The sequence below is a fragment of the Lutra lutra genome, chromosome 9 (genome assembly GCF_902655055.1).
Source record: "Lutra lutra chromosome 9, mLutLut1.2, whole genome shotgun sequence".
Taxonomy (NCBI): Eukaryota; Metazoa; Chordata; class Mammalia; order Carnivora; family Mustelidae; genus Lutra; species Lutra lutra.
Genome location: NC_062286.1, coordinates 104,967,349 through 104,992,239, shown reverse-complemented (window position 1 = coordinate 104,992,239; position 24,891 = coordinate 104,967,349). Strand labels below are relative to the sequence as shown.

Genomic DNA, 24,891 nt, shown 5'->3' with positions numbered 1-24,891 from the left:
GCCCCAAGATGATGACCTGAACCAAAGGCAGATACTTAACCAACTGAGCCACTGAAGTGCCCCGATGTAGAGAGCTGAGTATGACAGCAGTATGAGAGTAAAGGACAGAAGAGTGTTTTTCATATAAACAGTGCACATACAACTGGCAAAAATAAATGCAAAAAATAGTATCTAGACAAAAATGCCTCCATCCTAGGCCACGGTGAAACTACACAAATAATTATTCAAGGGCCATGATAAGCACATAGTCAAAGATAATCAGGCACAAAAAAGGGGGGGCACCATAAATGAGAACATGCAGGAAAAATATTCCAATTTGGATCTCAGATACCAGAATTATCAGGCATAAATATGAAACAAGTACACTTCTAATGATTAAAAAAGATTTTAAAAACATGAAAAACATCTACAATTCATACCATAAACTAAAAGAAACATAGACTCTTAAAAAACAAACAAAAACAGAACTTCTAGAAATGAAAAGATAAATAACCAAAAGATCTCAATGTACATGTTTGGTAGCTGATAGGATAGAGAAAAAAGAGCTGGTAAATTAGAAGACTAATCAGAAAAAAGTTAGCCAGAATGTAGCTAAAAGAGATTAAATGGAACTAGAGGTATTATGATAAGTGAAATAAGACAATCAGAGAAAGAAAATTATCATACGATCTCACTTACTATATGAGGAATTTACAAAACAAGGCAGAGGATCATAGGGGAAGAGAGGAAACAATGAAACAAAATGAAACCAGAAAGGGAGACAAGCCATAAGAGACTCTTAAACTTGGGAAACAAATTGAGGGCTGCTGGAGGGGAGAGGGGTGGGGGGATGAGATGGCTGGGTGATGGACACTGGGGACGGTATGTGTTGTGACGAGCACTGGGTATTGTGTAAGACTGATGAATCACAGACCTGTACCCTGAAATAAAGAATACATTATATGATAAATTGAAAAATATTTTAAAAATAAAATAAAAGAGATAAAATGATAGAAAACACAGAAGAAACATTAAGAAATAGAGTAGATAATGTGAAAAGGTCTAATATTATGTTTAATCAGAATTTCAAAGGTGAGAGTAAAAGAATGGGATATAGGTAATGTTTTAAAAAACTGATTAAGAGGGACTCCTGGGTGCCTCAGTTGGTTAAGTGTCTGCCTGCAGCTCAGGTCATGATCCCAGAGTCCTGGGATCAAGTCCCACATCAAGCTCCCTTGCTTGGCAGGGAGCGTACTTCTCCCTCTGCCTGCCACTTCCCACTGCTTCTGCTCTTTCTCTCTCTCTCTGACAAATAAATAAATAAAAATCTTCCCAAAAAATAAAATAACAAAAAATTAAAAATAAATAAAAAATGGAATAAGATTTTTCCAAAATTATAAAAGCCACTAATCTACAGATTTAATAAACTGTAACAATATCCATAAATTAAAATCATAAAAGTTCATAACAAGATACATTAAGTAAAATAGAATAAGAACAATGAAATAGAAAAATCTAAAAATAGCAAGAGGGAAAACAGGTTACCTTCAAATAAGTGACCGTTAAAATGACAACCGTCTTTTCAACAGCAAAAAAAAGGAAGCCTGAGACAATAGACTAATTACTAACAATGTGCTGAAAAGAAATATGTCCTGATTCAGAACACTATATTCAGTGAAAATATCCTTCAAAAATGAAGGGAAAATAAGAATTGTTTTATATAAACAAGAATGAGCAAATTCATCACCAATAAGACCTGTACTAATGAAAATTTAAAAAAGGGTGTTCTTCAGAAACAGAGAAAATAACACAAAGTGGGAGCCGAAAAGAAAAAAAGAAGTGGAGGGGATTAAATGCAAAGGAAAAAGTAAATAGGCAAATCTAAATGAAAATTGACTTATAAAATAATAATGTCTCCCACTGTTTTAAATGCATACTGAGTTTTAAAATATAAACACAAAAGTTGGGAAGATGTTAAATGTAGTTCATTCAAGTACACTATAGTCCTTGAATTGTCTGAGAAGTGATAAAAAGTACTACCTTCTAATAGACTTGCATAAGTCAATTATGTATGTTGAAATTTCTACGTTAATTCAAAGAGAATGGTAAAAGAAGTCAATACAGGGTGCCTGGGTGGCCCAGTCAGTTAAGCATTTGACTCTTGATTTTGACTCAGGTCATGATCCCAGGGTTGTGAGACACAGGCTCTGTGTTAGGTGTGCAACCCCCTTGAGAGACTCTCTCCCTCACCCTCTGCCCCTCCCCTTGCTCACTCGCTCTCTCTCTCTGTGGGGGGAAAAAAAAAAGGAAATACAAACATATTAATAAAAAAGAAAATGTAATGCTGAAAATAATACTAAAGAAGGCAAGAAATGAGATATAGAAGGAAGCATATGGGGGACAATGTCCCACCATGTGGGACAAATAAGAAACAAAGAATAAAAGAGCAAATTCAAATCCAAATATATGAGTAACTGAATGAAACATAAATGGACTAAATGTACCAATTAAAATACAAAGATCACCCAAAAAATGTTTATATGCATGTGCTGCTTCTAAGAGAAACATCTTAAATATAAGAATACACAGAAAGACTGAAAACAAAAAGAAAGATATACATGCAAACACTAACCAAAGGAAGCTATTACAGTTATTCTTTTTATTTCTTTTTTTTTTTTTTTTTGAGAGAGAGAGAATGCGAGGGGGGGAGGGGCAAATGGAAAGGGAAGGAGAGAATATTAAGCAGTCCCTACATCCAGTATGGAACCAATGAGGGGCTCAATCTCATGACCCTGACTGAGATCATGACCTGAGCCAAAATCAAGAGTCAGATGCTTAATTGACTGAGCCACCAAGGCACCCCTACAGTTATTTTAGTATCAAACAAGTAGACTTCAAGGCAGCAATCATTACCAGATTTGGAGTGCCATTTCTTTAAAATAAAAATGTCAATGAACCAAAGTTTTTTGTGGGGCTATTAACACATCCAAGAAAATATATGGCAACTAAAGCAAAAGAAAACAAAAATTAAGTTCTTTCATAATACAGTATGTGATAAATACAAGAAATATAAGTTGTTTTTAACATTTAAAAAATCAACATAACTCATTAGACTAACAAATTAATGCCCTCCTTTTCTCCAAAGAAGACATACAAATGGCTAACACACGATAAATGCTCTACATCACTTGGCTCAGGGAAATACAAATCAAAACCACAATGAGATACTACCTTACACCAGTTAGAATGGCAAAAATTAATAAGACAGGAAACAACAAATGTTGGCAAGGATGTAGAGAAAGGGGAAACCTCTTACACTGTTGGTGCAAATGCAACCTGGTACAACCACTCTGGAAAACAGTATGGAGGTTCCTCAAGAAGTTAAAAATAGAGCTACCCTATCACCCAGTAAACGCACTACTGGCTATTTACCCCAAAGATACAGACATAGTGAAAAGGGATACTGAACCCCAATGTTCATAGCAGCAATGTCCACAATAGCCAAACTGTGGGAGGAGCCTAGATGTCCTTTAACAGATGAATGGATAAAGAAGATGTGGTTCGGGGCGCCTGGGTGGCTCAGTGGGTTAAGCCGCTGCCTTCGGCTCAGATCATGATCCCAGTGTCCTGGGATCGAGTCCCGCATCGGGCTCTCTGCTCAGCAGGGAGCCTGCTTCCTCCTCTCTCTCTGCCTGCCTCTCTGCCTACTTGTGATTTCTCTCTGTCAAATAAATAAATAAAATCTTTAAAAAAAAAAAAAAAAAAAAAAAAGAAGATGTGGTTCATACATATAATGGAATATTACTCAGCCATCAGAAAGGATGAATACCTATCATTTACATCAACATGGATGGAACTAAAGGGTATTATGCTAAGTGAAATAAGTCAAGCAGAGAAAGACAATTATATGGCTTCACTCATATGTGGAATATAAGAAATAGCACAGAGAATCATAGGGAAAGTAAGGGAAAACTGAATGGGAAGAAATCAGAGAGGGAGACAAACCATAAGAGACTCTTGACTTTGGAAAACAAACTGAGGGCTGTGGAAAGGGAGGTGGGTGGGGGATGGGATAACTGGGTGATGGGTATTAAGGAGGGTACATGACATGATGAGCACTGGGTGTTATACGCAACTGATGAACCACTGAACACTACATCTGAAACAAATGATGTACTATATGTTGGCTAACTGAATTTAAATTTAAAAAAAATTAATGTCCTCTTAATAAACAAAAATATAATATTAAATTCATTTACAATTTTTAAATCTTGTAAAAACAAAGCTCCCTAAATATAACATATGAATAAATTTTCAATCAAAAGCATTATATGCATTTAAATATGTCCAATTATCATTGCTTCTATTAAATTGTACTGATGATGCTTCAGCAATAAAAAGGGAAGAAAAATAAGTATAAAGATACAAAAGAAAGAAATAAAACTATCATTATTCACAAATAACATGCTTATGAATTTAGGAATCAACCAGAATCTACATATAGATTATTAGGATTAATAAAAAGGTTTAGTAATAAAGCTACATAGATATATGTGTATATGCATATATACACATATGCACATATACACAAACATACATGTATGAAATACAATTATATTTATTGGCAAAAAACATTTTGAAAAATACTTTGGCATCATCTGGTAAAGATGAAGATAGGCAGACACTGATCCAGAAATTCTACCACAGTACATGTATTGAGAGAAAGCCAAATGATACAGAATATAAGTACAAGAAAACTTGTAAGTGTATTAGAACACCAACATAATTGTCTACCCATAGGAGGTATGTCTACAACAGTTCACAATAAATGGGTTAAAGAAGCAAAATGGAGAGATTATTTATAATACCAACCAAAACTGTAAAATACCCAATAATAAACTAATCACGAAGTCTCAAAACAGTACTGTAATGACATAGAAATGAACCAAAAAAAAAAAAAAAAAGTTAATGGAATTAAACATCAAGTTCAGAAACAAATTCATGTATATTCTAATGGAATTTGAGAAAAACAGTGATATTTTATACCAGTAGGAAATGAATGTTATTCAATAAGCTGTCTTGACATAATGTTATCTGTTTGGAAAAATAAATTAGATTCCTACCTCATGCTACACATAAAAATGAAATCTTAAAGTATTAATGATTTAAATATATAAAATCTAAAAAGGGGGGGGCCAAAAAAGTTAAACCATCACACAACAATATAGGCATATATATCAGGTTTTTTTGAAAGAGACTTTATTTTTTAGTTTAACTGGTTTTAATTTTAAAATAGAAGATTTTCCATAAAATATTATCAAAGCCAGAATCTGTTAAAATGATTGTTGGCTGATACAGTCATATAAGATTCAAAATGCCCATAAGGCAAAAGACATATGCAAAAGTAATGATAACTTAAATTTTTTAAGTATAAGCAGATAGCTATGAGACAGGATTAATATCTTCAAATTAGAATGATATAATACAAAACTAATAAGATGGAGTTAGAGAGAAGATGGTCAAGTAGGAAATGCCAGGAATTCATCTCCCCATCTAAAGAATAATTGGTCTGCCAGAATTTAATGCAAATGTTATGGAACTCTGGAGTTTATTTAAGGCTGTAACTCTCAAATGAAGGCTTGAAGTAAACTGTCACTGGTCAGGGTAAATTTCAGCTCTTACTGCAGTAGCATCTACCCATTCCCCATCCTTCTGGCAGACAACCATGCATGTATTCCTAGAGTAGACCGCACACAGCCTGTGCGTGCCAGCTTGGGCAATAAGACCCTGTCCTCCAAATACTAGGATATGTACTCTGATTGCTTCTTGCTGGTATTGATCACAAGGTGCAGATACAGAGGCAGGCCGCCATTGTTGCAATGCCCTCCCTCTCCAGATGAATTGACTTCCAGGGAATTTAAAAGGTTGGAGCTTTTTCCCCACCTTCAACTTTTCTCTTTTTCCCTTTGGGAAACATTTAAGGAGATATACAAATGGCCAATAAGCACATGAGAAATGTTTAACATCATAATCATTAGGGAATACAAACCAAAACCACAATGAAATGCTACTTCACACCCATTAGAATGATTGTTATTTACAGAAAATAAATGGGATACGGAGAAACTGGAACCCTTGTACACTATTAGTGGAAATTTAAAATGGTGTTGCCAGTGGTAGTCCTTCCACAAACTGAAAACAGAATTACCATAAAATCCAGCAATTTTATTTCACAGTACTCAAAAGGATTGAAAGTAGGGATTCTAACAGATATTTGTACATCCATGTTCACAGCAGCATTATACACAGTGGCCAAAGGTTGGCAGCAACCTAAGTATCCATCAAGAGGTAAATGGATAAACAAAATGTGGTATATATATTGTGGAATATTTTTCAGCCTTAAAAAGAATTTTTTTTTTTTAACTAGGCTCCACACTGGGTGTGGAGCCCAATATAGGGCTTGAACTCATGACCCTGAGATCAAGACCTGAGCTGAGATTAAGAGTTGAATGCTTAACTGACTGAGCCATCCATGTGCCCCACAGCCTTAAAAAGAAATTCTGACAGATGCTACAACATGCGTGAACCTTGAGGACATCATGCTAAGTGAAAAAAGCCAGTCATAAAGGGACAGATAATGCATGGTTCCACTTACATGAGTAACTACAGCAGTCAAATTTTAACGATGGAGATCAGAATGGTGATTGCCAGGAGCTAAACTGCCAGGGGCTAAGTGGAGGGAATTACTGTTTAATAAGTACAGAGTTTTAGTTTTGCAAGATATAAAGGGTTCTATAGAAGTATGGTAGTGATGGTTGCACAGAAATGTGAGTATACTTAAGGCCACTGAACTGTACCATTAAAAAATGTTTAGGGGCACCTGGGTGGCTCAGTGGGTTAAGCCTCTGCCTTCGGCTCAGGTTGTGGTCTCAGGGTCCTGGGATTAAGTCCCACATCAGGCTCTCTGCTCAGCAGAGAGCCTGTTTCCCCCTCTCTCTCTGCCTGCCTCTCTGCCTACTTGTGATCTCTCTCTCTCTGTGTCAAATAAATAAATAAAATCATTTAAAAAAATGTCTAAGATGATAAATTTTATATTATGTGTATTTTGTCAAAACATTCAAAAAGAATTACAGAAAAAAAATGTACACAAATGTTTATAGCAGAATTATTTATAACAGCCCCAAACTGGAAACAATCCAGGTATCTTTCAATGGGAAAATGGTTAAACAAACAGTGATAGACCCATAGCATGGATTACTTAGCAATAAAATGGAACAAGCTATTAATAAATATAACCACCTGGACGACTCTCCAGAGAACTACACTGAATTACTAAAAAGCTTGTTCCTAAAAGGTTACATACTGTATGATGCCATTCATGTAACAGTCTTGAAATAGCAAAATTACACACACTAATGGAGAATAGATCAGTGGCTGCCAGGGGTTAAGGAAGGCGTGGAGATGAGTGGATATGACTATAAAAAGGCAAACTGGGTTATTCTTGTGAAGATACAAGTGTTCTGTATCTTGATTAAATCAACGTCAATATCCCAAACATAATATTACACTATAGTTCTACAAGATTATTATCATTGGAGAAAACTGAGCAAAGGATCCACAGGGATCTCTCGACATTAATTCTTTTAACTGCACGTGAATTTATAACTATCTAAAAATAAAAAACTTAAAACAGACCACTGGGTGTTATGCGCAACTAATGAATCACTGAACACTACATCAAAAACTAATGATGTACAACAGTGGCTAACTGAACATAATCAAAAAATAAATAAAAATAAAATACTTGAAATAATAAATAAATAAGTGCAAGGAGGGAAAAAAAAAAAAAACCTTAAAACAGCATTAACTAGCCATAACTAAAGAGTGAAGTATTGATATATCACATACCAGTTATCATAAAATTCTAAAATTAGTACACAAAATGTTTTATCAATCACGTTTTCTTTCAAAGTATCCTACTCAAAGGCAGAAAAACTGTAAGACCAGAACCCAGCCAAAAGAAAAGAAAATAGGATTCCTTGTAGCAGAATCACACCCATAAACTGAAAGGATAGAACAATGACTGCCATCTACTCTTTACTTATATTTAAACATACACCATATAGCTGATGCAGATTTTGAGAAATACTTTGTGTAGAAGAGACAAAGTTTCAAGGTTGAGACTTTTGAATAAAACCCTAGAAAGGACTTATCTTGGGAAGAAAGACCACAGGCTAGTACTAAGGTTTAACTCTAACTTTAAGAACAAAACTAAAATAGACTCACTCTCACAAAGCCTAAAAACCAGGCTATGACAAACACTCTATGATTCCACTTCAAGGAGCTACCTAGAATAGGCAAAGTCATAAGAAAGAAAGTAGAACAGAGGCTACCAAGGGTCTAGAGAGAAGGGGGAATGGGTAGTTACTGTTTAACGGGTACAGAGTTTTCTGCTTGGGATGATAAAAAAAAGTTACGGAAATGCACAATGATGACAGTTATACAACACTGAATATATTTAGAACCACTGAATTATATACATAATACTGTTAAAATAGTAAATTTTATGTTATATATATTTCTTTACCACAATAAAAGAAAGGAAAAAAAGGTGCTAAAAGAAAAAAATCTGACCATGTGGAAGTCTGTATTCGACAAGAAACTATACTTTAAAAGTAAAGGCAAAAATAAAGGGTTTTTTTCAGATAACAAGCTGATTTTTCACCACTACACCTACCACATTACCAGAAATGTTTGTTCTAAGCTGAAGGGAATAATGCCAGGCAGAAATTCACATCTACATAGAGGAATGGAATATTAAGTATGTGAGAAACTATGTCAAAGACTATTTTAGAATAAACCTGAGAAAGACATTCTAAAAACTTCTGGAACACTGAAAAATAAAAACCTACCAATGACACCTTCCCAAACCACAAAGGTAATCAAGTTTAAAAAATCGCACCGGCCAGATGCACAAGTCACACCATCTTTGGGGTGATCCGTGGTGGACGTTTTGAGGGCAGCTGACCTGAAGCCTGCACATCCCGGACCGCCTCCCATGGAAGCCTGAGCCAGCCGCCTTTCTCCCTTCGTCTCATAACCATGCCCACCAATGAGAATGCTAATTCACCAGCTGCCCGCCTTAACAGATTCAAGAACAAGGGGAAAGACAGTACAGAAATGAGGCGGTGTTGAACAGAAGTTAATGTGGAGCTGAGGAAAGCTAAGAAGGATGACCAAATGCTGAAAAGGGAAAACGTATGCTCGTTTCCCGATGATGCTACCTCTCCACTGCAGGAAAACCACAACAACCAGGGCACTGTAAATTGGTCTGTTGGTGACTTTCAAAGGCATAAATAGCAACAGTTTGGAAAGCCAGCTCCAGGCTACTCAAGCTGCTAGGAAACTGCTTTCTAGGGAAAAGCAGCCCCCCATAGACAACATAATCCGGGCTGGTTTGGTTCCAAAATTTGTGTCCTTCTTGGGCAGAACTGATTGTAGTCCCGTTCAGTTTGAATCTGCTTGGGCTCTCACTAACACTGTTTTTGGGACATCAGAACAGACCAAGATTGTGGTAGATGGAGGTGCTAGGCCAGCATTCATTTCTCTGTTGGCATCTTCCCATGCCCACATCAGTGAACAAGCGTATGGGCTCTAGGAAACATTGCAGGTAACGGTTTAGTTTTTCCAGACTTGGTTATCAAGTATGGTGCAGTTGATCTGCTTCTGGCTCTCCTTGTGGTTCCTGATATGTCATCATTAACATGTGGCTACTTATATAACCTTACTTGGACACTTTCAGACCTTTATCACAACAAAAATCCTGCACCCCCGTTAGATGCTGTCGAGCAGATTCTTCCTATCTTAACATCACACTGATCCAAAAGTCTTGGCAGATACCTGCATCACACTGATCCAAAAGTCTTGGCAGATACCTGCTGGGCCATATCCTACCTTACTGATGGTCCAAATGAATGGACTGAAATGGTTGTGAAAACAGGAGTTGTGTCCCAGCTTGTGAAGCTTCTAAGAGCTACTGAATTGCTCTTTGTGACTCCTGCACTAAGAGCCATAGTTAATATTGTCACTGGGACAGATGAACAGACTCAGGTTGTAATAGACGCAGGAGCACTTGCTGTCTTTCCCAGCCTGCTAACGAACCCCAAAACTAATATTCAGAAGGAAGCCACGTGGACAGTGTCAAACATCACAGCTGGCTGCAGAACCAGATACAGCAAGTTGTGAATCATGGATTAGTATCATTCTTCATTGGTGTTCTCTCTAAGGCAGACGTTAAGACACAAAGGGAAGCTGTCTGGGCTGTGACCAACTATGCAAGTGGGGGGACAGCTGAACAGAATGTATACCCCGTTCATTGTGGCATAACAGAACCATTGATGAACCTCTTAACTGCAAAGGATACCAAAATTATTATGGTTATTCTGGATGCCATTTCAAACATCTTTCAGACTGCTGAGAAACTAGGTAAAACTGAGAAACTTGGTATAATGATTGAAGAATGTGGAGGTTTGGACAAAATCGAGGCTCTACAAAACCATGAAAATGAGTCTGCATATAAAGCTTCATTAAACTTGATTGAGAAGTATTTCTCTGTAGAGGAAAAGGAAGATCAGAATGTTGTGCCAGAAACTACCTCTGAAGGCTATACGTTCCAGGTTCAGGATGGCATTGCTGGGACCTTTAACTTTTAGCTTATACAGCTGAGGCAGAAAGTTGTTTGTGGTGTGCTCTGTTTGGTAGAAGTTTGTCTTACTGTTTCTCCACTAAAAATTCTTTTTAAATGGGTTTTCTTATTATAGCACTTTTTACAACAAAACTCTACTTGACTAGTTTCAAACTGTACAAACTGTATGAAGCTCCTCCTCTCAGTGGGTTTCTTATTTCTATGTGGAATCTCCTCTCTTGCAGTGTCCTGTAAATAAAGATTAAATTCCACCATTTTCTTTACTTCAAAAAAAAAAGGTAATCAAGTTTAAAGAACATCATTAAGTACCAGTATACAAGCTAATCTTGACTGAGGATCAGACAAGTGCCCAAATAGGATAGCACTTAAATTTTTTTAATTAAATAATAGTTACAATTTCTCCTCAAATTCACCTAGTTCAATACTTTTCTTTTTTGTAAAAGAAATAAATGTTTTAGTCATAGATGAATCCCTAGAAATTAAAACGAATAAAAGCCAAAATTACAAATTCATCAGAAGTAGAAGGTTTAGGGATGCCTGGATGGCTCAGTCAGTTAAGCATCTGCCTTGGGCTCAGGTCATGATCCCAGGGTCCTAGGACCAAGTCCCACATCAGGCTCCTTGCTCAGCAGGAAGCCTGCTTCTCCCTCTAGCCGGCCACTCCCCTGTTCATACACGCTGCTCTCTCTTTCTCTGACAAATAAATAAATAAATCTTTAAAAAAGAAGAAGCTGTAGAAGGTTTAGGAGATAAAACTGAAGACATTTCTGAGACAGTAGGACAAGAGAGATTTCAAAAAGGAGAAAAAATAATTTTTGAAAAAGATACAAGGCATTGGAGCATAAGATCCAACATCCAATTCACAGAAATTAGAAAAATAAAATAGAGGAAAGATAAGGAAGAGATTAATATACAAAATTTTTTTAAGTTCCTCAAAACTAAATTACATGAATTTCCAGATTAAAAGTACTCAGTACTCCATACTCAGTAAGTACCAGGCACGCTGAATAAAAAAAGACCAATTCTAAGATGCTTCATTGTAATATTAAAAACACAGGAATTAAGGCTTCCTTCCAAAGATGAAAATACACCATAAAGAACTGGGAATCAAAATGCATAACAGCAAGACTGAAAACTAGAACATAAGAGAACAATTTCTTCAAAACCTAGGAAAAACAATTTCTAGTCTTGTATATACCAAATACGGGAATAAAACAAGAGAGAAAAAAACACATGAGATTCAGGAAACAGAGAACCTGGTATTGGAGAGATGAAAAGGAAATCCAATATGATGGTGAGGTAAAGACCAGGGATGGGAGTCATGCACCAGGCTTACTGAATACCCATTCTAGACTTGAAGGTGCCAAGTGGCATATCTCCAAGGAAAAACGAAATGGAACTATCAAATGACCAGATTTGACTGGGTGACATAAGAACTCTACATAAATTCCACTGGGAGATTTTAAGGCAGAATCAGTGGGAGGGACTATGAGAATTAGAACTCATACTCCCAGTTTGCCTACCATGAACGTATTTCCTTTCCCTCCAACCTCTTTATATTACAATGTTCAGCTACATGAGTCCTCATTTTGAATATAATGTTATTAAAAACTGATCCTTAAGGCACCTGGGTGGCTCAGTTGGTTAAGCATCTGCCTTTGGCTCAGGTCATGATCCCAGAGTCCTGTGATCGAGCCCCCCATCTGGCACTCTGCTCAGCAGGGAGCTTGCTTCTCCCTCTCCCTCTGCCTGCCATTCCCCCTGCTTGTGCTTGAGCTCTCACGTTCGCGCCCTCTCTCTCTCTCTCTCTCTGTCAAATAAATAAATAAAATCTTAAAAAAAAAAGATCCTATTACATACCTGCTATGATATATAATCATTTCTTTTGAATACAACTTGGTTTCCTTGGATTGAAGGATTCCCCATATTTTCATGATTATTTATAGTCATAGGTAACTATGACAGAAAATTACAATTTAACTTAAAAAACAAGTAGTATATGTTTTCAATATTTATCTTTTAGGCATAAATATTAGTAGCTATGATTTCATTTTTCAAATAGGCATATAAAACACATTCACACATATATATTTATAACTCATTTTTCATTTTTCAAAGTCATTAGAGTTAATCATGATCAGACAGTAGTCTTGATAACAATTTCTAGTTACTACATAACATTTCGTTATATGATGATTTACTTACTTACATTTCTCTCTGTTGGATATAAGATTTTTCCAAACTTTTTGACATTCTTAATAATGCTTACTGAGAACTATGTAAATTTTTGTCTATATTTCTAATGTCAAATTCTTACAAGCAGAGTAAGTTTAAGGCTTTGCTCTATATTACTTAGCTGCTCTCCAAAATTTCTGCTAACTTATATTTGTACCTAAAATGTATTATATTCATTTCATCACACACCTATGAACAGTGATACAGTATTTTTAACTCTCACAAATTAGGAGGGAACAAATTTAAAATGTACTCATTTGCATTTCCCAATTAGTTATGTTCTATTATCTACTTATGACTTTTGATCATTTTTCTTTTGGGGTATTATTTGTATTTGTGTGGTTTTTAATTTAATATACCTTTTCATAGATTAAGGATATGTATACTTTGTCATATTTATGGTAAGTGGGTTTTTTTTTTTTTTCAGTCTTAACACTTATATAGTAACACTTTTGTTCTTCCTTCTCTTGCACTTGTCCCTAGAAAGGCCTTCCTCAGGTCAAAGATGGATAAATGCTGACCTGTGTTTTCTTCTCTCTCTCTGAGGGGGTAGTATTAAGGTTTTACTGTTAGTAATTATTTTAAATAACCTAAAAGGGATCCTTTAGCAATACTTCTATAAAACCGGGGGGATCCTCAGGAATATAAAAGTACCTTAAAATCAAATAACTTTCTTTTAACTCTAAATAGTTCAACATATAAGATTCCTTTTTTATATATCAGAATACTATGTGGATTAAAGCAATGTAACACTTCCAGGTACATGCTAATACAGCTTAATTTTGAAAAATTCTTACTCACTTGTGGTCATGATGTTAGGAGGGCAAGAGGGTATTCCGTGATCTACTGCCCATCTGTAGGCTCCTTCTCCAACTAAAAAGCTAATAACAGAAAATTATTCTTTTAAAAATTCAGTATCATCTTCTCCTACAAATTCAATAAATATAAATCATGTAGTAAGGCAACTGAAAAAATGTCTTGCACAAAGATATAATTGTAGGTTTACCTCAAAATAATAATATGGCCATATGTCCCAAATTTTTTTAAAATTTTCCCCAACTTAGAAATTTTACAACTGAAAATGGTACAATTTCATTTACAATAACCAACAACTAAAAGTTGGCAAAATTCAACATAAGAAGTAAGAAAAATAGTTGATTTCCCAGTGGAAAATATTAAGATTTATCTTGGATCACTAAGGTCACAAGATCTATTTAATCAGGTTAAGAATTAAAGTTTCAGTGAACGTTTTCAGATTTGGTCATCTTGCCTACTATAACAACTGGGTCTACTCAAAATGAGTGGGTACATCTAGAGATGCCCCAAAACAATGAGATGTACTTACATTTGCAAGACTTGACACAACAAAAATATCAAATGACCTATATATATGACTCTTAGATCATTTCTACTCTGGTAAGTACTATGGTGTGTACCAAAAGTAATTTATTAAGCCCTAAACTTCAAGTTTTAACATAAAGAAATAAAAGGATACTGTTCACTAACTAAAAAACTTACTTTCAAAGATTTCAAATAGCATTCAGGATAATTAACCACTCCATTCATTCCCTAACACAGTAACGGCAAGCAGTTACCATAATAATCAATCACTTCACCTCCTTCCATAGCCAACTTCTTAAAGATCTGGACCAGCTAGTAATAGGTTTCCTTGAACTTGTTTATGCCTGCTCATTAGTTTTCTGATCTCTATTTTTTGTTTCTGTTCTTCTCATCATCCCAACACTAAAACTCAAAGTAATGCACATTGAAGTCTTTAGATTCATTTGTTAATAAGACCAGTGACAGACTGGAAAACAAAATCTAACGAGCCACTCAAACACACCCAAATAGTTCTAGTGAGAAACTAAATAGTTAAGTCCAATAACTATTTTCCAATACACATAAAGGTAGGAGGCACTGAAAAAAGAGAGGGCCAACAAGAATAAACAACTTTACCCCTTCACACTTCTATTTTTTTTTAATTCTAAAGGATTCTGAAAGTAGAAAACAGTTTGTCCTATTCCTCCATCAAATGAAACCACTGCATAGAAAATGAAAAGAAAAGCTATCATATAAAGTTCAAATGGAAGAAAAACTGAAATAGAAACTTGAATACGGGGGCGCCTGGGTGGCTCAGTGGGTTAAGCCGCTGCCTTCGGCTCAGGTCATGATCTCCAGGTCCTGGGATCAAGTCCCGCATCGGGCTCTCTGCTCGGCGGGGAGCCTGCGTCCCTCTCTCTCTCTCTCTGCCTGCCTCTCTGTCTACTTGTGATCTCTCTCTCTGTCAAATAAATAAATAAAATCTTTAAAAAAAAAAAAAATAGAAACTTGAATACGAGTTGAGCTATCCTGATGGCATTTTTAGCACTTCCTTCTTCTAGAAAAGGAATGTAATATAAGAAATAACTTCTCTTCGAGCATAGCAAATAGCATGGAGGACAAGGGGAGATGGAGAAGAGAAGGGAGTTGAGGGAAATTGGAAGGGGAGGTGAACCATGAGAGACTAAGGACTCTGAAAAACGATCTGAGAATTTTGAAGGGGTGGGGGGGTGGGAGGTTGGGGGCACCAGGTGGTGGGTATTGTAGAGGGCACGGATTGCATGGAGCACTGGGTGTGGTGCAAAAATAATGAATACTGTTATGCTGAAAAAATAAAAAAATTAAAAAAAAAAAGAAATAACTTCTCTTCACGTGAAGATGTAAAAGATATGCTGAAGTAGTATATTAAATTATCAGAACAGAAGTTTGAAGCTAAATCTTAGCATGCCCATTGGTCATCTTGGGTCCAATCCCAGTATCTGCAATTTATGGCGTTTTACAAAATATTCTTAGTTTTGGGGGCCTGGGAGGCTCATCCATTAAGCATCTGTCTTCGATTGTCATGATCCCAGGGTCCTTGGATCCAGCCCCGCATCAGGATCCCTGCTCAGCACGAAGTCTGCTTCTCCCACTCCCCCTGCTTGTGTTCCCTCTCTTGCTGTCTTTCTCTCTGTCAACTAAATAAATAAAATCTTTGTTAAAATAAAATATTTTTAGTTTTATTTTTCATTTCTTAAAGACATTGCTTTTAAATTAAATCAATTTGCCATTGGCTGCTATGCAAGTTTTTAAAATAGTTGAGGCATTTTACAATATTCAAGGGAATTTGACTATCTGGTTCCCATCTTATGGATAAGAATACTGAATATCTGACCTTTTCTTCCTATCAAAAACTACCTCTCTAGTAGTTAATAATTACACAAAATGGCATATAAGTGCTTTTGAAATCATTTTAAAATTCTGAAAAGCTACATGATACTAACATGCCCAAAAAATCACTTTCTAGAACATTAAATGCAGTATCATTCACATTTGTCACAGTCTTAATGACTCTCCAAGGAGAAAACTTAGAGAGAAATTTTGTCTCATTCAAGTTAGGAAATCCCATCGACTCTACCTTTGTAATATATCCAGAATGTGACCACTTCTCACCTCCTCTCCTGCTACCACCTTTGTCTAAACCGCCATCATCTGTTACCTGAACTGTTGCAATGGACTCATTACTTTCACGTACGCCTTGCTTTGCTCCCTGCCCCAGTCCCTGCTCACTAGCCACCAACTTCCTTGTAAAACATAGGTCAGACAATGACATTCCTCTTTTCAAAATCTGCACAATCCTGGAGTTTGAATGAGAATCCTAAGTGATGTGATCCTTCCTGCTCCCTCCTTACTTCATCTCTTAGTCTTCTTGCTCCCTGGCTTACTTTACTCCAGCCTCCCCAAAACACAAATATGCCAAGGGGACTACCAGTCTCAAGGCCTTCACCCTGAACGTTCCCTCTATCAGTCTCATCCTTTTTTCCAAAGTGGCAAATTCCCTCAACTGCTCAGAAGTATCCCCTTAATGAGACCTATGTAAAAATATACCCAACTACCTACCCAGGATTCCCAATCCCTGCCATTTTGCTCTTTCCACATCTTTCTTTTTTCTACCTTCTAACATACTAGACACTTTATAATTTACATATTATGCCTATTGTTTACTTCTACCTTCCCCAAAGAAACTGTAAGTGTCATAAGAATGGGAATCTTTTGTTTTTTCACTGACATATCCAAGCATATGTGACAGTGCCTAAAGCATACTAAGCATAAAATAAACATAGGCAAGATATTAAACAAATAATAATAAACTAGGGTGTCAAAATTCCTTAAGGGACAACATTTTCCTTGTGTTATACCCAATTTAATTTACATTAAAACAAGTCTGACATGATGTAAAACAAAAAGCAATGACACTCTACTGAGAGCAGCCCTGAGATGGGGTTATTGAAACCTTCAACAAGCCAGTGCTTCTTGTCTGCTGCGGCAAACGCTAGCACAGCCAAGCTTCCCAGAAACAGTTATTTGGCCAAATACAAGATGTGAACTGCAACCTCATAGATGGCAACCACCCATTTTTAAGGAATCATGACTCCATAATTAGTCTAAAAATGTCTCATTTTGTGATTTGGAAAGCTCTCAAGAATGCTCAGGGATCCCAATAATCAAAATACATTATTCTGGATGAGAAAGACACAAGAGAAAATGAGAGCTGCTTCTTTGGACTTAAAAACTGATTTCTATCTATTTTACCTATCGCTTCCTTATTTATCATAAATATACAAAATTGAGGAAAGACAAATTAGTACTACTGATCACTTAAAGCTTACAGACTTATAATGTGCATATAAAGGGGAACTTGCTGTATTTGGAAATAACATACCAACCAAATTAAATAATCAGAATGTAACCCTTTAAAATTTTTTTTAATTTGAACTTTTTTACATCTAAAAAATGACTTTTTGGACACATGAGTGGCTCAATCCATAAGCATCTGCCTGTGGCTCAGCTCATGATCCTGGGATCAAGTTCCACATCAGAGTCCTTGCTCAGTGGGAAGCCTGCTTCTCCCTCTGCCTGCAGCTCCCCCTGCTTGTGTGCTCTCTCTCTCTCTTTCTCTGACAAATAAATAAATAATCTTTAAAAATAAATAAACAAATAAAATTAAAAATGATTTTTTTTAAAAAACAGAACCTCAGCCTAAGCAATTGACATATAAAAAGATGAACCATCTTTAGAATTGAAACATATCTCATCAATGTTCACATTTCTCCAGCTGTCTTATAAAATTCTTTCTACTATTGTTATTTTGTTTTTTAAACTTTGGTTTAAATGGGAATCCATCTAAATCTCTATCTTATGATTAGTTAATAGATCTCTTACATTTCTTTTAATCTTGCATTTTGAATTGTCTTTTCTTTTTTTTAATTGTCTTTTCACATTCATACAACAAAAGTAGTACAAATTTGAGTTCATTTATGAAATATAATAGATGAAATAGTACTTTAAAATAAACAATGTACCAAAAACTAAATATGCCTCTGAAAAAAATCCTAGGGTCTAATGAGCACCTTAAGGTTTAATTATACTAAACATAAAATAATGTTTGTCTAGCTTTCCCTTTTTCATCAAAAGAAACATAATTTCCTTTCTGGAAATATATAACTTCTATATTAGGAGTCAGCACAAAGTTTTTCTGTAAAGGGCCAGATAGTAAATAAGTTGGATTTGTAACCACAATGTTTCTTTTGCAACAACTCTATTTGGCCTTTGCAGGGCACAAGCCATAGATGATACATACACAAATGGGTATGGCTGTGTCTCAATTAAACTTTATTTACAAAAGCAAACAGCAGAACAGATTTGGCCATAAGCCATAGTTTGCCAATTCCTGTTCTAAATGATAATGCCTATCAAAGCTGTACCCTCCCTATCATAATGGAAAAAGATTCAAGCTACACTTTTATAAATAAAATAAAGAAACTTGGGTAAATGTGACACAGTTTATGATGGTAGTCCCATCAAGTTTATGAAGACACCAAATACTCCACAAATCTGACCAAACACCAATACCTAAACAATACAACACATCATGGTTGCTATAACCAAAAACTAAGGTATACAGATAAATGAACTTTTTATTTAAACACTTCTTAGAAACACCTACTGTATGTAATGCATTGCTGTCTCCAAAAAGTCGTGATAGATAACACCACAGGACCAAGATTTCTAAGTGTTCCATCTGCTTTTGACACTTTTTGTACCTTTATGCCTGGCTCACAGAAAATGAGTAATAAATATTTGCTGAGTGAAGGGGAAGTGAATGAATAATTGAATGGGTATAAACAGTTACTTCTCATTATTATAAAAGGATTCCATTTTCCCTTTATTTCTAATCTGCTGCTTCTAATGTGATATGAAAGGACTCCCAAATTTTCTAATAGCTTAAAAGTGGTCAAGTAAGGGACTCAGTTTCATTAACTGCAAAATGTGTCTTAAATCGCTGTGTAATTTTTATGAGTTAATGCATGCAAAACACATAAAACAATGCCTGATATAGTGTACAAACATAATAAATGTTAGCTATTACCCTTACAGAAATTAGATAACTAGACATATTAGGGTAATGTGAAAATAAGCTCAAAGTAAAAACATGATAAATTTGGTTTTTGTTGATTTAGGACACTCAAGGAATTTTTTTCTCAATTACTATAGGTATATAATAAACTTCGAAGAAGTTTTCTGCTTCTGGACAAGACGGAATAACGGAACAAATTTACACTCCTGCCTGAAGATACTGTTTTGAAAATCAGACAAAATGTAGGAAAAACAGTTTTCAGATATCAGTAGGCAACATAAGGGCAGTGATCTTTGAGAGAAAGGAAACAAAACAGGTAAACCCTTTGACCAAACCAGCCTTCTGCCTAGAGAGGTTCCAACACATGGCACAGCAGCTTCTTAGTTGAAGAGAAAGACCTCAGCATCTGGAAAAGCCCAGACAGCCAGGGTTCACAGGGCAGAGTATCAGAGATGAGAGAGCTGCACAGAAAAAGGACTCTAACATCTGCACAGTGCCCTCTAGTCTTCAGCTGAATAGAGATCAGTGTATGTATAATAGGAAATTGCCCAAAATCTGGGAAATAATACCACAAAAGTTTTAGAGGAAAAAAAGCTCCAAGTTCACAAAGGGATAGGAGCAGCTCAGCTCCTGTTCCCATCAAAGTAAGAAACCTCATTCTAAATACATTTGTTACAGTATTCAGAAGAGTTTTACCCAATAGCAAACTCAAGGCTAAATGCTTCTTTAGTCGCATGTAACAAAGTATAAAGCAAGATTTGAAAGGATGAACCTGTCTCTAAATAACTTAATCAAACCCTAGAATAAAGCTCAAAAATATTTATTAAAATTTTAAAAGATCTGGCACCAAATAAGGTAAAATTCACAAAACATCGAATGCAATAAAAAATTACAAAGCATGCAAAGAAGCAAGGAAGTGCAGCAATAAAGAAGAGAAAATATTTCAACTGAAAATAACTCAGAAATGACAAAGATGATAGTAAATTAGTAAACAAAGATATGATAACAATTATTATAAATCAATTCATATGTTCAAGAAGCTACAGGAAAAATTAAATATGTTAGGGACACCTGGGTACTTTGGTTGGTTGAGGAGTCTGCCTTCGGCTCAGGTCACAATCACAGGATCTAGAGATCACATCCCACATGGGGGTCCTTGCTCAGTGGGGAGGCTGTTTCTACCTCTGCCTGCCACTCCCACTCTTGTGTTTGCTCACTAACTTACTCTCTCTGACAAATAAATTAATTAATTAATAATAGAAATAAAAATAAACATAAACATGTTGGACCTAATCAATACAGATATTAGTCAGATGTTGGAAATAGAGTTCAGAAGGAAACTTATAAAGATAATAGCTGGGCTAGAAAAAACACAGAAGATACTAGAGAATCCCTTTCTGGAGAAATAAAAGAACTAAAATCTAAACAAGTCAAAATCAAAAAGGCTATTAATGAAGTACAATAAAAAATGGAGGCTCTTACTGCTAGCATAAATGAGACAGAAAAGAGAATGAGTGATACAGAAGACCAAATGATGGAGAATAACGAAGCTAGGAAAAAGAGAGATAAACAACTATTGGATCCCAAGGGGAGAATTCAAGAGATAAGTGATAGCATAAGATGAAACAACATTAGACGAACTGGGATCCCAGAAGAAGTGGGGGGAGGAGGGGCAGGAGGTACATTGGAGCAAATTATAGCAGACAACTTCCCTAATTGGCGGGAAGAAAACAGGCATCAAAATCCAGGAGGCAGAGAACCTCTCTCAAAATCAATAAAAATAGGTCAACACCCCATCATCTAATAGCAAAACTTACAAGTCTCAGAGACAAAGACAAAATCCTGAAAGCAGCTTAGGACAAGAGGTCTGTAACATACAACGGTAGAAATATGAGATTGGCAGTAGACCTAGCCACAGAGACCTGTCAGGCCAGAAAGGACTGGCATGATATATTCAGAGCACTAAACAAGAAAAATATGCAGCCAAGAATACTATACCCAGCTAGGCTGTCATTGAAAATAGAAGGAGAGGGGCGCCTGGGTGGCTCAGTGGGTTAAACCGCTGCCTTCGGCTCAGGTCATGATCTCAGGGTCCTGGGATCGATTCCCGCATCAGGCTCTACGCTCGACAGGGAGCCTGCTTCTCTCTCTCTCTCTCTCTCTCTGCCTGCCTGCCTCTCTGTCTACTTGTGATTTCTCTCTGTCAAATAAATAATAAATAAAATCTTTAAAAAAAAAAAAAAAGAAAATAGAAGGAGAGATAAAAAGCTTCCAGGACAAACAAAAACTAAAAGAATTTGCAAACACCAAACCACCCCTACAGAAAATATTGAAAGGGGTCCTCTAAGCAAAGAGAGAGCCTAAAAGTAACATAGACCAGAAAGGAACAGAGACAATATACAGTAATATTCACTTTACAGGCAATACAATGGCACTAAATTCATATCTTTCAATAGTTACCCTGAATGTAAATGTGCTAAATGCCCCAATCAAAAGACAGAGGGTATTAGAATGGATAAAAAAAATAAGACCCATCGATATGCTGCCGGCAAGAGACTCATTTTAAACTCAAAGACACCTCCAGATTTAAAGTGAGGGGGTGGAAAACCATTTACCATGCTAATGGACATCAAAAGAAAACTGGGGTGGTAATCCTTATATCAGACAAATTAAATTTTAAACCAAAGACTACAATAAGAGATGAGGAAGGACACTATAGCATACTTAAAGGATCTGTCCAACAAGATCTAACGTCTTTAGATGTTATTTCGTTTAATATCTATGCCCCTAACATGGGAGCAGCCAACTATATAAACCAATTAATAACAAAATCAAAGAAACACATCGACAATAATACAATAATAGTAGGGGACTTTAACACTCCCCTCACTGAAATGGACAGATCATCTGAGCAAAAGATCAACAAGGAAATAAAGGCTTTAAATGACACACTGGACCAGATGGACATCACAGATATATTCAGAACATTCCATCCCAAAGCAATAGAATACACATTCTTCTCTAGTGCACTAGAGAAGAATGGAGCATTCTCCAGAATAGATCACATCTGGGTCACAAATCAGGTCTCAACCAATACCCAAAGATTAGGATCATTCCCTGCATATTTTCAGACCACAATGCTTTGAAACTTGAACCCAATCACAAGAGGAGAATTGGAAAGAACTCAAATACATGGAAGCTAAAGAGCATCCTCCTAAAGAATGAATGGGTCAACCAGGAAAATAAAGAAGAATTTAAAATTTCATGGGAACAAATGAAAATGAAAACACAACTGTTCAATATCTTGGGATGCAGCAAAGGCAGTCCTAAGAGGAAAGTCTGTAGCAATATATATACAGGCCTTTCTCAAGAAACAAGACGAGTCTGAAATACACAACCTAACCCTACACCTAAAGGAACTGGAGAAAGAACAGCAAATACAGCCTAAACCCAGCAGGAGAAGAGAAATAATAAAGATCAGAGCAGCAATCAGTAAAATAGAAACCAAAAAAACAGTAGAACAGATCAATGAAACTAGAAGCTGGTTCTTTTTAGTAAGAGTGATAAACCCCTGGCCAGACTGATCAGAAAAAAAAGAGAAAGAACCCAAATTAATAAAATCATGAATGAAAGAGGAGAGATCACAATCAACACCCAAAGAAATACAAACAATTATAACAACATATTATGAGCAACTATACGCCAGCAAATTAGACAATCTGGAAGAAACAGAAGCATCCCTAGAGATGTATAAACTACCAACTGAACCAGGAAGAAAGAGAAAACCTGAACAGACCACTAACCAGTAAGGAAAGTGTAGTAATCAAAAATCTCCCAACAAACAAGAGCCCAGGGCCAGATGGCTTCCCAGGGAAATTCTACCAAACATTTAAAGCAGAATTAATACCTATTCTTCTGAAACTGTTCCAAAAAATAGGAATGGAAGGAAAACTTTCAAACTCATTTTATGAGGCCACCTTACCTTGATCCCAAAACCAGTCAAAGATCCCATTAAAAAAGATAATTACAAACCAATATCCCCAATGAAAATGGATGCAAAAATTCTAACCAAAATACTAGCCAATAGGATCCAACAGTACATTAAAAAGATTACTCACCACGACCAAGTGGGATTTATTCCTGGGCTGCAAGGTTGGTTCAACATCCACAAATCAATCAATGTGATACAATACATTAATAAAAGAAAGAAGAAAAACCGTATGATACTCTCAATAGATGCAGAAAAGCATTTGACAAAATACAGCATCCTTTCTTGGTCAAAACTCTTCACAGTGTAGCGATAGAGGGTACATACATCAGTATCAAAAAAGCTATCTATGAAAAACCCACAGTGAATATCATTCTCAATTGGGAAAAACTGAGAGCTTTTCGCCTAACATCAAGAACAGAGTAGGATGTCCACTATCACCACTGCTATTTAAGATAGTACTAGAAGGCCTAGCCTCAGCAATCAGGCAACAAAAACAAATAAAATGCATCCAAATCAACAAAGAAGAAGTCAAACTCTCACTCTGCAGATGATATGATACTTGATGTGGAAAATCCAAAGACTTCACTCTAAAACTGCTAGAACTCATACAGGAATTCAGTAAAGTGTCAGGATATAAAATCAACACACAGAAATCAGTTGCATTTCTATACACTAACAACAAGACAGAAGAAAGAGAAATTAAAGAGTTGATCCAATTTACAATTGTACCCAAAACCATAAGATACCTAGGAATAAATCTAAACAAAGAGGCAAAGAATCTGTACTCAGGAATCTACAGAATACTCATGAAAGAAGTTGAGGAAGACACAAAGAAATGGAAAAATGTTCCATACTCATGGATTGGAAGAACAAATACTGTGAAAATGTCTATGCTACCTAGAGCAATCTACACATTTAATTCAATTCCTACCAAAATACCATCAACTTTTCTCGAAGACATGGAATAAATAATTCTAAAACTTATATGGAACCAGAAAGACCCCAAACAGCCAAGAGGAATGTTGAAAAAGCAAAGCCGATGGCATCACAATTCCAGACTTCAAGCTCTATCACAAAGCTGCAATCATTAAGACAGTATGGTACTGGCAGAAAAAGAGACACATCGATCAATGGAACAGAATAGAGAGCCCAGAAATGGACCCTCAACTCTATGGTTAACCATTCTTCGACAAAGCAGGAAAGAATGTCCAATAGCAAAAAGACAATCTCTTCAACAAATGCTGTTGGGAAAATTGGACAGCCACATACAAAATGAAACTGGACCATTTCCTTACACCATCCACAAAAACAGACTCAATATGGATGAAAGACCTAAATGTGAAACAGGAATCCATCAAAATCCTTGGAAACAACACAGGCAACAACCTCTTCAACCTCAGCTGCAACAACTTCTTCCTAGAAACATCATCAGAGGCAAGGGAAGCGAGGGCAAAAATGAACTATTGGGACTTAATCTAGATCAAAAGGTTTTACACAGCAAAGGAAACGGTCAACAAAACCAAAACACAACAGACAAAATGGGAG

The 24,891-nt window shown here is 36.1% G+C and overlaps 1 protein-coding gene and 1 pseudogene across 7 annotated transcripts in view; one reads left to right on the top strand and one right to left on the bottom strand.

Annotated features, from left to right (window-relative positions):
- The window catches only part of TASP1 (taspase 1), a 312,933-nt gene that overhangs the window by 223,663 nt on the left and 64,379 nt on the right, over positions 1–24,891 (bottom strand). For all 7 annotated transcript variants that reach the window (XR_007130010.1, XM_047745119.1, XM_047745116.1 and 4 more), the window contains one exon: positions 13,721–13,800. Coding sequence is in view for 6 of the 7 variants with exons in the window: in XM_047745119.1 (XP_047601075.1) it covers positions 13,721–13,800 (80 nt within the window). In the remaining variant the exon portion in view is untranslated. The remainder of the gene's footprint in view (positions 1–13,720; positions 13,801–24,891) is intronic.
- Positions 9,067–10,691, top strand: LOC125108785 (importin subunit alpha-1-like; annotated as a pseudogene).